The following is a 14,979-nucleotide window of genomic DNA, read 5'->3' on the forward strand; positions in this document are numbered from 1 at the left end:
CACAACAATTATATGATACTTTTAGTCATATGCACATCAATTATATGATACTTTTAGTCATATGCACATCAATTATATGATACTTTTAGTCATATGCACATCAATTATATGATACTTTTAGTCATATGCACATCAATTATATGATACTTTTAGTCATATGCACATCAATTATATGATACTTTTAGTCATATGCACATCAATTATATGATACTTTTAGTCATATGCACATCAATTATATGATACTTTTAGTCAGATGCACATCAATTATATGATACTTTTAGTCAGATGCACAACAATTATATGATACTTTTAGTCATATGCACAACAATTATATGATACTTTTAGTCATATGCACAACAATTATATGATACTTTTAGTCATATGCACATCAATTATATGATACTTTTAGTCATATGCACAACAATTATATGATACTTTTAGTCATATGCACAACAATTATATGATACTTTTAGTCATATGCACAACAATTATATGATACTTTTAGTCATATGCACAACAATTATATGATACTTTTAGTCATATGCACATCGATTCTATGATACTTTTAGTCATATGCACAACAATTATATGATACTTTTAGTCATATGCACATCGATTCTATGATACTTTTAGTCATATGCACACCAATTATATGATACTTTTAGTCATATGCACAACAATTATATGATACTTTTAGTCATATGCACATCAATTATATGATACTTTTAGTCAGATGCACAACAATTATATGATACTTTTAGTCATATGCACAACAATTATATGATACTTTTAGTCATATGCACATCAATTATATGATACTTTTAGTCATATGCACATCAATTATATGATACTTTTAGTCAGATGCAAATCAATTATATGATACTTTTAGTCATATGCACATCAATTATATGATACTTTTAGTCATATGCACAACAATTATATGATACTTTTAGTCAGATGCACAACAATTATATGATACTTTTAGTCATATGCACATCAATTATATGATACTTTTAGTCATATGCACATCAATTATATGATACTTTTAGTCAGATGCAAATCAATTATATGATACTTTTAGTCATATGCACAACAATTATATGATACTTTTAGTCATATGCACATCAATTATAGGATACTTTTAGTCATATGCACATCAATTATATGATAATTTTAGTCATATGCACAACAATTATATGATACTTTTAGTCATATGCACAACAATTATATGATACTTTTAGTCATATGCACATCAATTATATGATACTTTTAGTCAGATGCAAATCAATTATATGATACTTTTAGTCATATGCACATCAATTATATGATACTTTTAGTCATATGCACAACAATTATATGATACTTTTAGTCATATGCAAATCAATTATATGATACTTTTAGTCAGATGCACAACAATTATATGATACTTTTAGTCATATGCACATCAATTATATGATACTTTTAGTCATATGCACATCAATTATATGATACTTTTAGTCATATGCACATCAATTATATGATACTTTTAGTCAGATGCACAACAATTATATGATACTTTTAGTCATATGCAAATCAATTATATGATACTTTTAGTCAGATGCACAACAATTATATGATACTTTTAGTCAGATGCACATCAATTATATGATACTTTTAGTCATATGCACATCAATTATATGATACTTTTAGTCATATGCACATCAATTATATGATACTTTTAGTCATATGCAAATCAATTATATGATACTTTTAGTCATATGCACAACAATTATATGATACTTTTAGTCATATGCACATCAATTATATGATACTTTTAGTCATATGCACATCAATTATATGATAATTTTAGTCATATGCACAACAATTATATGATACTTTTAGTCATATGCACAACAATTATATGATACTTTTAGTCATATGCACATCAATTATATGATACTTTTAGTCATATGCACATCAATTATATGATACTTTTAGTCAGATGCACATCAATTATATGATACTTTTAGTCATATGCACATCAATTCTATGATACTTTTAGTCATATGCACATCAATTCTAAGATACTTTTAGTCATATGCACATCAATTCTATGATACTTTTAGTCAGATGCACAACAATTATATGATACTTTTAGTCAGATCTACATCAATTCTTTGAAACTTTTAGTCATATGCACATCAATTATATTATATTTTTAGGCAGATTTACATGGTGTATACCACCGTTTGGACGTACTCTTTGGTTCCCCAGAAGCAAATGTGCCTGAGAAGGAGGAAGTCTGTAGACTTGAAGGGCACTTCGTGTCATTCCAGCAATCTGTTATTAAGGTACAGGGCCCCTTTTGAAAATAGATTTTAGCCGTTACATCGATATTCCTCAATCTGTAGTAACATAACGGATTGCGTGAAGTTTTTTTCCCTTATCTTTTTGCTGTGCTGTAATATTCAATACGAGCTAAAATTTATTTCATGCTAAAATTTTACAAAAATATAACATGTTGACACTAAGGTAGGTCCACTTTACGATTAAGATTTAACAATATCCACGAGTTCCTAACGAAATACTAGTTTGCCGATGTACCTTTACGGAATCCAATTAGGGCCATCGCGATTTCGTCCCTCGCCTATTTAAATTGCCAAAGAAAAACGCGCTGTTATATTGTACAACCGATGGATTTATGCAGTGAATCATAAAAAAAAATCAAGTGGCAAGGGTCAAGGTCGCGATGGCCATGACAGGATTTATTTGTTTTTTGATGTTTAAATAACGTTGTCACGCTAAATAACGCAAACTCGGATAAAAACCGCGAAGGCAGATCCTCGCAAAATTAAAACAATGTACAATATTTGTAATGCAAACATGAGTTCTCATTGGTCTATTGTTTTCTCTGATTCATTTCAGAATTGGTGATAAATGTGTAAATTACGTGTTATTATAAGTGTTGAACGACTGTAATGGTCTGTGTTATGTAGAATAAGAACATAAAGCAACATACCCTTGTGTATGTTAAAGGGTAAGCCAGACCCGAAACGGGATTTGTGTAATAGGTTTATTCTGTACAACAACTAACTATGACTCATGAAATACATGAATGTAATACATAAATGTTACTAGCTTGTAGGTAGAACTTATCAAATCTTGCAGAGCATATCAAAGACCACTACAACGACCATCTGTTGACCAAGTACTTTTTGATGGTACTTATAACACCTCTTGCAATATCAATATATTTATGTTAGTGTTTTATAGGAACTGCTAAGCGGATTTTTTTTCTAATTTCAGCTGGTTCCGACAGTGTTTCAGGATCCTGAGCTGTACAAATATTCACAAGAAACTGTTACAAATAGTATAAAGCTGAACCAATTTGTTTCAAAAGGAATCATGACAGACTTGCTCGACACAGGTGAGATAGTTATGGAGCCGATCTATATTACCATAAACGTGTAGGCAATTTGGAAGTAAACATAAGAAATGCTTGCATAAACTAGTGTAAAGAAGTCCAGAGCAGTTCTGTGTATAACCATAAACTGGTTATGAATAAATCGAAGTCTAGAGCAGTTCTGTGTATAACCATAAACTGGTTATGAATAAATCGAAGTCCAGAGCAGTTCAGTGTATAACCATAAACTGGTTATGAATATATCGAAGTCCAGAGCTGTTCAGTGTATAACCATAAACTGGTTATGAATATATCGAAGTCCAGAGCTGTTCTTTTTATAACCATAAACTGGCTATGAATATATCAAAGTCGAGATCAGTTCTGTGTATAACCATAAACTAGTTATGAATATATCAAAGTCGAGATCAGTTCTGTGTATAACCATAAACTGGCTATGTTATTCATAAAGTTGTGTCACACAATTTTAAAATAATACAACCTCCCACCTGACAAATTATACCATGGATGTGTTTCAGAGAAAACGGACATGCTTTTACACACTTTGAGAGCCACTGATGAACTGGATGCATTATGGTCAAATCACAAATTCGAAGTAATTGAAAGGTAGGTTGTTTTATTTAGATTCCTGTTTTTTAAACAGATTTCCAACGAAAACCGGGTTATCAGAATGGTTTTTATCGTTAGGCGGACGAGCGGTCGTCAAACTAGGGTTTACCAACGAATAGGGTTAAGGTCAATGTCAATGTTATTTAAAAAAATGTTGCTACTGAATAACTTTAAATAGGGTTGACACATACGACCAAACTGGATTTATAGGAATAGTTTATGGAAATTTTCATGTTATGTATTTGAGCCCCTAGGGTCAATGTCAATGTTACAAAAAATAGAACAACGAATGGTATTGAATGACGTTAGTTAGGGTTGACAGTTTGCGATCAAAATTGGTATATAGGAAAAGTTCATGTAGACCTTTAATGGAATTCTGTTCGAGACCCTTAGGGTCAAGGTCAAAGTAACTGTTACTAACATAGAAAAATGGTTTGTACTGAAAAACTTAAGCTAGGGTTGACACTTTGAGACGAAATATTGTATATAGAAAGAGTTTATGGAGACCTTTCATGGGAACTTTTTGGGGCCCTAGGGTCAATGTGAAGGTCACTGTTACTGAAAAGGGAAAACGGTTGAAACTGAATACCCTTAGTTAGGGTTTACATATTGTGACCAAACTTGGTGTGTAGGAAGAGTTTATGGAGTTTAACGTGATTTCGTTTGGATCCCCTTGGGTCGAGGTCAAGGTTAATGTTACTAAAAAAGAAAAACAGGGGAAATGAATATCACAACATAGGCTTAAAATCTTCAGTAAACCCTTGGGGTAGTCGCATTGCAATGTTATTATTTTCATTTTATTATTAATTTACATCTTAATTCATGTTGTAGTCTAAATTTAAATGCCTGAATGCCTTCTCTTATATTAAATTTGAATGTCGACAGCGAAGTTTTCAATAAGTCATCTGGTTTATTTTCAAACATTAAAGTAAATATCGCTTAATTGTTAAACGTCATTTTAAACTTCTTTGTGAAGGTTTTATGGCTCATCCTCTGGAGTGTTTCGCATGTACCCAGGTTCCCCAATGCTGAACACATTTGACCATCGGCAAACTAACTGGTAAGGTAGTGCTTTTTGTGACCTTCTGCAAAACTCCACTTTAGACTGGATAAAATCACAGTATATATTAGCTTATTACATTATTATTTTTGCTTTAGATTGTAACTATATCTTTTTATGTAAATTATTTACAGTTTAATAATTACATTTTAATATAGTATATGTTATTTTTTATTCACCACATTTCGGCATAAGTATCGTAAATAACTTCCTCTTGGTTCTCCGGTTCCCCCAAGACGTAAAAATCACTCTCGAACAACTTTGTGCCAACGAAAGTGAATAAGGTTATATTTAAATGACTTTCTTCACAATCACTGTAACATAAATTGATATATTTTCCTCGACCAGGTACCGAAAGAGCATGCTATTTCCAAATACAACATTATACCATCGAGGGAAGTTAGGTTTTATTAACAAACAAGACGTGATTATCATCACAAGAACTGTGCAGAGTGTTAATGGGTATGTTATTTTTTTCACAGAAATATTATTCAACATTTGAAAAAAATAAAAATCCCAGTCAATCCCCATTTCAGTCTGGTCTAGCCTATTTTTACCCACTTTTGAATTATGAACTGTACTCAGGGTGAGGAATCACGTGACTTTAACGGGGTTCTCAGGTCAAAACAGATGTAAACAAAAAATAAGCCACAGAAAGATATGAAAATATTATATTATATAGCATAGTCTTTTATAGCATTGATAATAGTATTGCGATGTATACAAATCTGTTAATTACAAGACATGGAATTTACTCATATCCAAAGTATTTCTTTTGAATTTTCAGGAGAAAATTAGGAGTTGTTGGTATGACGATTACGAGTCGAACGTTAACTTCTCTTTTTAGTAAATCTGTAAGTAATGTTGAAGCGTTTTTCATTCTATTGGCTGCTAAATTTTATCTAGAACGTGACAGTCAATAAAAATATGTTCATGAACAACATCTTCCAAGAAACTTGGAGCGGGCTGAACTAAATCAAAGTGCAGAAATAGGGCACGTGGAATTTAATGTAATAAAACATAATGACATGATACTTTTTAAAGTGTTAAGATTGTTTCTTATCTTTGCATCTTTCGAAAAATTGTTGTACAACACTTTTTTCTTTTAACAGCAATACCATTTAGGACCATCGATGAAGCGCTGGAAAGGTCTCATCAAGACCTTTGCAACGGTGTTTTGATAGTCGGAACACCTTAATCATTTTCCATCGAAAACAACCTCGGATGAATACCGGTGCTTTAGTAGAAATAGTTATGTATGGTAATACTTCATGTGTTTAACATGTTAGTTGTATTACTAGGTTCAAATTGATCCCCAGTAGAGTGTATTTTTGTATAAATAGTTAAGATTCCTAAGAAGAATTTCATTGGGTTTAACTGCAAAATTGAAATTATTACGCGATCTGTTTGCAGCGTAGTTAAAAGTAAAGATTTCTGACACTGTAAACCGTCCAGATACACCTGAGGTTGCTTTCGATGGAAAATGGCCGAGGTAATGTTGTCAAAGCTAAATAATGTTGTTGAACATACAATAATGTTTTGAAGCATAAAATAAGTGTTGTAAATTATAAGATAATGTTGTCAAACCAAAATAATGTTGTGTAACATAGAATAAGGTTGTGGAGCATAAAATAGTGTTGTAAACTATAAGATAATGTTGTCAAACCAAAATAATGTTGTAGAAATAGAATAAGGTTGTGGAGCATAAAATAGTGTTGTAAACTATAAGATAATGTTGTCAAACCTAAATAATGTTGAAGAACATAAGATAATGTTTTGAACACAAAACAGTGTTGTAAACTATAAGATAATGTTGTCAAACCTAAATAATGCTGTAGAACGTAAGATAATGTTTTTTAACATAAAAAAGTGTTGTAAACTATAAAATAATGTTGTCAAACCTAAATAATGCTGTAGAACATAATATAGTGGTTTTTTAACATAAAACAGTGTTGTAAACTATAAGATAATGTTGTCAAACCTAAATAATGTTGTAGAACATAAGATAGTGTTTTTTAACATAAAATAGTGTTGTAAACTATAAGATAATGTTGTCAGACCTAAATAATGTTGTAGAACATAAGATAATGTTTTTTAAGGTAAAATAGTGTTGTGAACTATAAGATAATGTTGTCAAACCTAAATAATGTTGTAGAACATAAGATAGTGTTTTTTAACAGAAAATAGTGTTGTAAACTATAAGATAATGTTGTCAAACCTAGATAATGTTGTAGTACATAAGATAATGTTTTTAACATAAAATAGTGCTGTAAACTATAAGATAATGTTGTCAAACCAAAATAATGTTGTAGAACATAAGATAATGTTTTTTTAGCATAAAATAGTGTTGTAAACTATAAGATAATGTTGTCAAACCAAAATAATGTTGTAGAACATAAGATAGTGTTTTTTAAAATAAAATAGTGTTCTAAACTATAAGATAATATTGTCAAACCAAAATAATGTTGTAGAACATAAGATAGTGTTTTTAAAAAATAAAATAGTGTTGTAAACTATAAGATAATGTTGTCAAACTTAAATAATGTTGTAGAACATAAGATAGTGTTTTTTTAACATAAAATAGTGTTGTAAACTATAAGATAATGGTGTCAAACTTAAATAATGTTGTAGAACATAAGATAGTGTTTTTTAACATAAAATAGTGCTGTAAACTATAAGATAATGTTGTCAAACCAAAACTATGTTGTAGAACATAAGATAATGTTTTTTTAACATAACATAGTGCTGTAAACTATAAGATAATGTTGTCAAACCTAAATAATGTTGTAGAACATAAGATAATGTTTTTTAACATAAAATAGTGCTGTAAACTATAAGATAATGTTGTCAAACCTAAATAATGTTGTAGAACATAAGATAATGTTTTTTTAACATAAAATAGTATTGTAAACTATAAGATAATGTTGTCAAACCAAAAAAATGTTGTAGAACATAAGATAGTGTTTTTTAACATAAAATAGTGTTGTAAACTATAAGATAATGTTAGATAATGTTGTCAAACCAAAATAATGTTGTAGAACATAAGATAGTGTTTTTAACATAACATAGTGTTGTAAACTATAAGATAATGTTGTCAAACCTAAATAATGTTGTAGAACATGAGATAATGTTTTTTAACATAAAATAGTGTTGTAAACTATAAGATAATGTTGTCAAACCAAAAAAATGTTGTAGAACATAAGATAGTGTTTTTTAACATAAAATAGTGTTGTAAACTATAAGATAATGTTGTCAAACCAAAATAATGTTGTAGAACATAAGATAGTGTTTTTTAACATAAAATAGTGTTGTAAACTATAAGATAATGTTGTCAAACCAAAATAATGTTGTAGAACATAAGATAATGTTTTTTTAACATAAAATAGTGCTGTAAACTATAAGATAATGTTGTCAAACCAAAATAATGTTGTAGAACATAAGATAGTGTTTTTGAACACAAAACAATGTTGTAAAACCTTAATAATGTTGTGAAACATAAAGTAATGTTTTAAAACATAAGTGAACGTTGTTAAATATACAATAGTATTGTTAACTTTGAGATTTTTGAGTTTTTTTGATAATCCGTTATTGCGTCTGTGTCATGCTACACGGACCATCATAATATTTCAGGTACCAGCCTGCTTTCAGAATGATACGGAGTGCTTTGTTGTAGACAATAACGGGTACCTTTCAAATAAATATCTATTTATTAGCATACAAAATGAAAGTGCAGATAGGCACTAATCCTTAATCATTTAGAATTTCAACTTTCGCGGGTATTTAAAAGTATGTCTACTGCCACTCCCTGTGTCAGATTTTGCGTTGACAATCTATCAGCCAATGAGGTTACAAGTATTCTAGGTTAGTTAAGGTAATCCCTGAATTAGTATTAAGAGCTCGTTCGCTACGCTCACTCCGCCTTTTCTTAGTCGTTTAGAATTTACTTCATGTCATCTCACTAGTACTTGAAATCTTTAAGTTCAGCTTTTTTTTCTAATATGTTTATGAATAGATGTAGGGTTTTGGACCTTGTAGACCGATGTTGTTTTCTTGTTGCATGTGTTCTGAGTATTTTTTTTTAAATTTAATGTATTTTCCAAATTCACTTTTAAATTTCGATGTAGATTTCTGGCTGCGCCATAACATACATTGGTGATGACTTAATCGACTTTTGCAAATGGAAATTACTTATAATGAATGTCAGTTTGTCAAAAGCATCTTTATTTTGTTTCAACTGTAAGCAATCAAATAATAGCTACAATTACTTTCACAGATTCACTCTTAATGACGATAAGAGATGGATGAGTGCAAATTTGCCATGGGCGATGAAATATAACGTGGACCATCATCCTGCCTTGATCTCCCCTCAGCTGATAAATCAGTTATACAATAGACATATGCTCAAGGTACACCTTGTTGTATGATTTCCTTTTAAAAGAAAAAAATGTATTATTTTCATTCCTACTGCGTCGTTGTCTTCGTCTACAAAACATTTCCGTGTATATGCTGCATAAGACAATTAAGGATTTATCGCATTTTTGTCTGCGTTTATGCTCGATGAACGCAGTAGGGCAAGCGACCAAATCTCAGGAAGGGTGAGAATTGACATGACGTTATTGACTATATATGCTTTATTTTTCAGTGGAATGGGTGTGAAAGTTTTTCGGATGGTTTCAGTAAGAAATATTTTTCAGTAGCCGAAGGATCAATTTACAGTAACACAACCTACAATGGATATGCATTTACAGCAATACCAGACACAAATATTTTTCTTCTTCTTTTACTGGACAAAGACAATAGGTTTCCCGTAAGCTTGTACTTTTAAAGTTTGCCCATTAATTCTACTTAGAATACCACGATTAGCTTCGTTAGGTTATAATACATGTGTTGTCTTATAGTTTTGTGCGTCTTTTTTTTGTGTTTTCTTGGTTTTGATTATTTTGCCCCAGGGTATTCATTACAATGTAAAAAATTATTATACCATGGACAAACTGGCTGTTTCTATCTCATACTCATGAATAATTTATGAAGTGAAATTCAGCCGCTTAATTGGTAGCATGAGACACACCTCATGCGGTACGGAAATGGTTAAAAGGCAACTGTTGTAATTTCGGTTCTGAACGATATAATGAGATCGCGGCTTTCAAATCGTTTAAGGCCAACAATCAAATACATTTTGTCAACTTTGCTAATAGCTCTACACAAAGGAATTTCCTGCCTTTGAGATATCGATTATCTGCCATGGTCGAAAAATGCTTACAAAAATCCATCCCTACATGTCGATGTTTCGCTAGCCAATTTTCCTACCGTTGCAAATATGGTATAATGCCCGGCTAGCCCCAATTTCTCGAAACTACTTAAGCTTAACAGGCTTAAGTAGCTTATTTCAATTAGCCAAAATACATACTTCAATAGAATTTTGATAATTAAAAAAATAAATATTGTGATTATCATAATGATAATTCCTATCTAAAGTATAAAAAAACTCTTAAAAAAGTTTAAAGTATGCAATTTATTGAAAACCAAAAATAGTGAACTTGTTATAAGGGACTTAAGAAGTTTCAAGAAATCGGGGCCTGGCTACCGAGGATGCTTTAAACAGGGCAACCTATTGTTTCCATTGCATTATTGTGGCTTCGTTTTATGTTTCCGTTCATTCGTTTCCATTTTAATCGAAAACAACCTCGGATGTATGCCGGTACATCAGTTGAAGTAGTTCGTAAATTTTTGAATTATATCATTAATTAAGTGTAGTGTTTTAGAGTTGCACTTATTAATATAAGTTTAAATTGATTGCCAGTGAAGTGTATTAATGCAAACATAATTAAAATTCCCAAGAGTTAAGTCATAAAGATTTAACTGCTAAATAAAATTACTACGCGGGCTTCTTGCAGCGGACCTAATACGTACTACTTTTTAGTATGTAATTTGTAAAATACATCCGAGGTTGTTTTCGATAAAAAGGGCCGAGGAGTTCCGAATGGTTTCCGGTAATACCCTAGGTTGTCCGGTTAGCGCACTTGCTTCTCACCTAGGCGCCCCAGGTTCGATTCCCGGACTCGGCGCATGTGAGTTTGCTTTGTGTACAGGCCGGACAAGTGGGTTTTCTCCGGGTTCTCCGGTTTCCCAAACACCACAAGACCACACTCTCGCGTAAAATCGTGCCAACGAGAGTGGTTAATATATCGTTGTAATAACGTGCTTCACAATCGTTGTTAAATAAATGTGTTTTAACTGAAATACCCTAGGATAATTTTCCTTGCTACGGATGTACCCGATACCAATCTCCGATTGGAGAAGCAATCACAGGGTTGCCAAGTTGCCTGGGTTCGGGAATGCCCTCCAAGTGTGTACTTCAATGTTTTCAAACCGCTTGTGTAAATGACGACTACTGTTATAAACCTGATATTACAACAGGCGACACATATGGTGCAGAGAAAATCAGGAACAGTTGTTTTGGTAAGAACTCACACATTTTTTTTGATTTTATCTGAGCATTTGAAAGCTGTTATAAATATCAAATGTTTTACATTTAGTTAGAGTAACATTCTTGATAAAACTTCCTTCAAATATGAACATATATTATACAGACTTCTAACTCTTTTTAAGAAGAAGCAAATACAGGATGAATGGGAGCTTAATTTGTTTATTAACTATTACATATTATTCAGAAAATGTATTTGAAAAGTGTAATTAATTCAGTAATTCTTGAATATAGAATAGTCAAGAAAATACGTTCAAGCTTTTGTTAAAAACTAGAGAGAATCTTTCAAAATAAGCAAGAACAGTCTGAAACGGTTCAGTGATACTTGTCAATGTCCTCTTCGCAGTTACACCAGTGGCTAGTAAACAGTTTATGCCGGACTCTCCGGGACCTATGCACGGACTAGAGAGGTGCCCGATCCCATGTGCCGCCATGTATGTTTTCAAGAGTTAATCGATAATTTATAAATGGGTGGTATGGGTACATGTTTTCAAACAAAACCATCCAAGGATCTTTGTTGAAGATATTATGACAGCCATTCAAATATTTGTTATATAAATCATTGGGTTTCATTGTCATGTATTGATGTTTAAATTTGCCATGCTGTGAGCGTTGGAAATTGTTTATGCATACTTAATCCCACCCCAGATGCGTTTCCGCAAAACACTGTACGTTTGGGTACGGATGAACCATATAAGTCGAGCGACCATGGTCGATACTTAATAATAATCAGTGTTTATTTGCAAGAAAAAAAGAATACGGATACCATGTGTACTGATTTTTTAATTGCCTTCTTGAATTGCAGAGATGACATGGATATTTGTGCCGGTCTTTCGCACTGCGAAGCCAATGAAGCCGTCTACTCTACATGCAATTGGAAAGGAAATTACACGGATGTAGACCGCTATTTCCCCTCTCCACCCGCAGGTTCAGGAGCACCCACTTTGCAAACAAAGACTGATCCGTTCAAAATTTCAACAACCACAGAGGGTGTATTATCTTATGAAAGCAACGGTATTACAACAACTAGTCTTTACATTCTGCAACAACAAGCGTCTCTAAATAACGTATTCGGATTAAAAGCACCTATTTTGATACCATTGTTTTACTTAACCATGCGTCGTGTCATAACTAGATCGGAAAAAGGCATGTGCTTGCTCTCAGACACTGTTTTCTATCTCTACCAGTTACCCAACAAGTAAACAAACACATGGTACCTCAACTGATCATTCAATTTCATTTCCACTGTCATTTATCTCTAATACATTTACCAATCATCCAGCTACTATGCAAACATCTACTGACGCTGCAAAAACAACCTTGTCAGCTGCAGGAGTATCCGAGCATTTGACAAGCGTTTCTACAGGCGCAAGTATATCTGCTTCAAATGAACACAGGTACAGGAATGTCAAGATCGTTGTAAGACAATTTCTTTACTGTTTCTACTTTTCTTTGTCGGCATAAATTAGGAATGCAAATGTTGTCCCAAATGTTTGGAATAAGGTTGAGTATTTACGGCCGCTTGACCATTCCCACTGTTTCAAGTAACACTCTAAATTTGCTCAGTAAATTGATAATCATATACTCTATTTTAGATATTTATTCTACATGTTTAGTGTTTTTACAGATTAAATGCAGGTGATCGTATGAGTCCAGGGAGTATCGTGGCTCTAGTAGTTGGCCTGATTGTTTTCGTTGGTATTCTTGTCATTATTGGTGTCAAGCTGTACACAAAGATGTTCATCAGATCTCAAGGTATGCTGCTCCCATGTTGTTGTTTTTTAACTCCGTAGTATAATTTTCCCCATGGAAGTCTACAGTAGGTTTAATTGTGCCAACATAAAAGCTACGAAATGGTGTTATTAACTTATTATATTTGAATAAGGTACCGGTGTTTCTTGATCCTAACGCTGAATATTTTGTTTTACAAGTTGCTTATATTTTCTGCTATAAAAATAACTGGTTCGAGTTTAAGGCATTTCTTTATCTGATGGTACATCGTGACTACGTGATTCTTTTAGTTAGATTACTTCATAACCCGGGACAACGGAGAAGTGACATAGGTGTTCATAACGTTGCTGTAAATATACCATTTTTTATAAAACCGAGGAAGTTGTTTCATAGGGTACCTTCCAATTCATATATATCGTTTTCCAGGGCTTAATCGAGGGACGTTCAGTGATGTTTTCTATAATCGTAGAAATGAACGTGTCGACATGAATAACAAAACCTCGACACCATACAGTGAGCTCGAAAATTAAATGTGGCTTCAGCAAAAAGTTGCGCACATTGGACAAGACACGGAAACATTCGATGCTCTCTATGATAATATAAGTTAAACATGCCTTTAAAGGATATGAATCAATTTGTGTCGGCGTTGCTATTTGGCGGTTTACCCACCCAGATATTTTATTTCGGGAAACATAACCTAACACTTTTCATTTTATTCTTGTTGACTTTGACTTTGTTTCATGGCATTTTGAATAAATGCCCATTATCAATCAACGCAGTGTGTTTCTTGATTTTTTTTCCTCCATAAGTTCCTAGTTCAACCGGCTTGCGGGCGCCTACCTTATAAGTGCAAAATATGTAAAAGAAGTGACATATATGCGGTAAAAAGTTAGTTTTATTCATTACTACTAATTGTTTGTACAGAGTCTTTTAGGTCTAGATCTCAACATTTTGTTGCACTTGATAACTATCTAAGTTGATTAAATAGCAATTTGTTCCCAAATGTTTGCAATTTGATATAGTCGTTTTGTTTTTGTAATTGTAAACACGAGTTTTACACAAACATCGACGCGTATTTTGAATGCAACCTCCGCAACGTCCCAATTATAAATTAAGTAATTGCAAAGCAAATAAAATTTCATAAACCAACGCCAATATAAATGAACGACACATTTCCTAACCATTCGATGATGCTAACATATTTTGAACTGCTTAGTTTCCAAAGGTAAACAAAAATGATGACGAGTATATTGATAAATACGATAGCGTAGAGAGTGAATGGGCGTTACCACGAATGTTGCCACGTATAACATTCAGCAGTCCTATTTTGAAAAACAAAAGAAAAAACGATGCGTTTGCCATGAATTCAAAGAATTTTCTGAACGATCAAACACTAACGCGCCATTGTTTAAAGGTGCACTCTCACAGACTGACCATCTTAATAACTTTTTTTATTTTTTAGCTTGGAAAGAGCAATTTATTTGCATTAATGTCTGCAAACCAATGATATAAGATTGCTGACAAAATATCAGATCGTAGATTTTCATATTTCCGTTCGAAAATTAATGTTTTATGGCTTAGACCGTTACTAACGGTTTAAGAAAAAAGTCATAAAACATCATTTTTTTTTGTACTTAAATATAAAAATCTGCGACCTGATTTTGTCAGCAGTCTTAGATAACTGGAGTTCATGGA

At 32.2% G+C, this 14,979-nt stretch overlaps 1 protein-coding gene across 1 annotated transcript in view; it reads left to right on the plus strand.

The window, feature by feature from the left end:
- The window catches only part of LOC128218254 (VWFA and cache domain-containing protein 1-like), a 34,314-nt gene extending 20,256 nt beyond the window's left edge, over positions 1–14,058 (plus strand). Inside the window, exons 12-26 of the mRNA XM_052925870.1 lie at positions 2,202–2,330; positions 3,286–3,406; positions 3,919–4,006; positions 4,986–5,069; positions 5,418–5,531; positions 5,857–5,923; positions 8,700–8,752; positions 9,343–9,475; positions 9,712–9,876; positions 11,318–11,528; positions 11,900–11,987; positions 12,359–12,567; positions 12,836–12,950; positions 13,181–13,308; positions 13,711–14,058. Coding sequence (XP_052781830.1) covers positions 2,202–2,330; positions 3,286–3,406; positions 3,919–4,006; positions 4,986–5,069; positions 5,418–5,531; positions 5,857–5,923; positions 8,700–8,752; positions 9,343–9,475; positions 9,712–9,876; positions 11,318–11,528; positions 11,900–11,987; positions 12,359–12,567; positions 12,836–12,950; positions 13,181–13,308; positions 13,711–13,814 — 1,809 coding nt within the window. The 3' untranslated portion in view covers positions 13,815–14,058. The remainder of the gene's footprint in view (positions 1–2,201; positions 2,331–3,285; positions 3,407–3,918; positions 4,007–4,985; positions 5,070–5,417; positions 5,532–5,856; positions 5,924–8,699; positions 8,753–9,342; positions 9,476–9,711; positions 9,877–11,317; positions 11,529–11,899; positions 11,988–12,358; positions 12,568–12,835; positions 12,951–13,180; positions 13,309–13,710) is intronic.
- The last annotated feature ends 921 nt before the right edge of the window (positions 14,059–14,979 follow it).

The sequence above is a fragment of the Mya arenaria genome, chromosome 14 (genome assembly GCF_026914265.1).
Source record: "Mya arenaria isolate MELC-2E11 chromosome 14, ASM2691426v1".
Taxonomy (NCBI): domain Eukaryota; kingdom Metazoa; phylum Mollusca; class Bivalvia; order Myida; family Myidae; genus Mya; species Mya arenaria.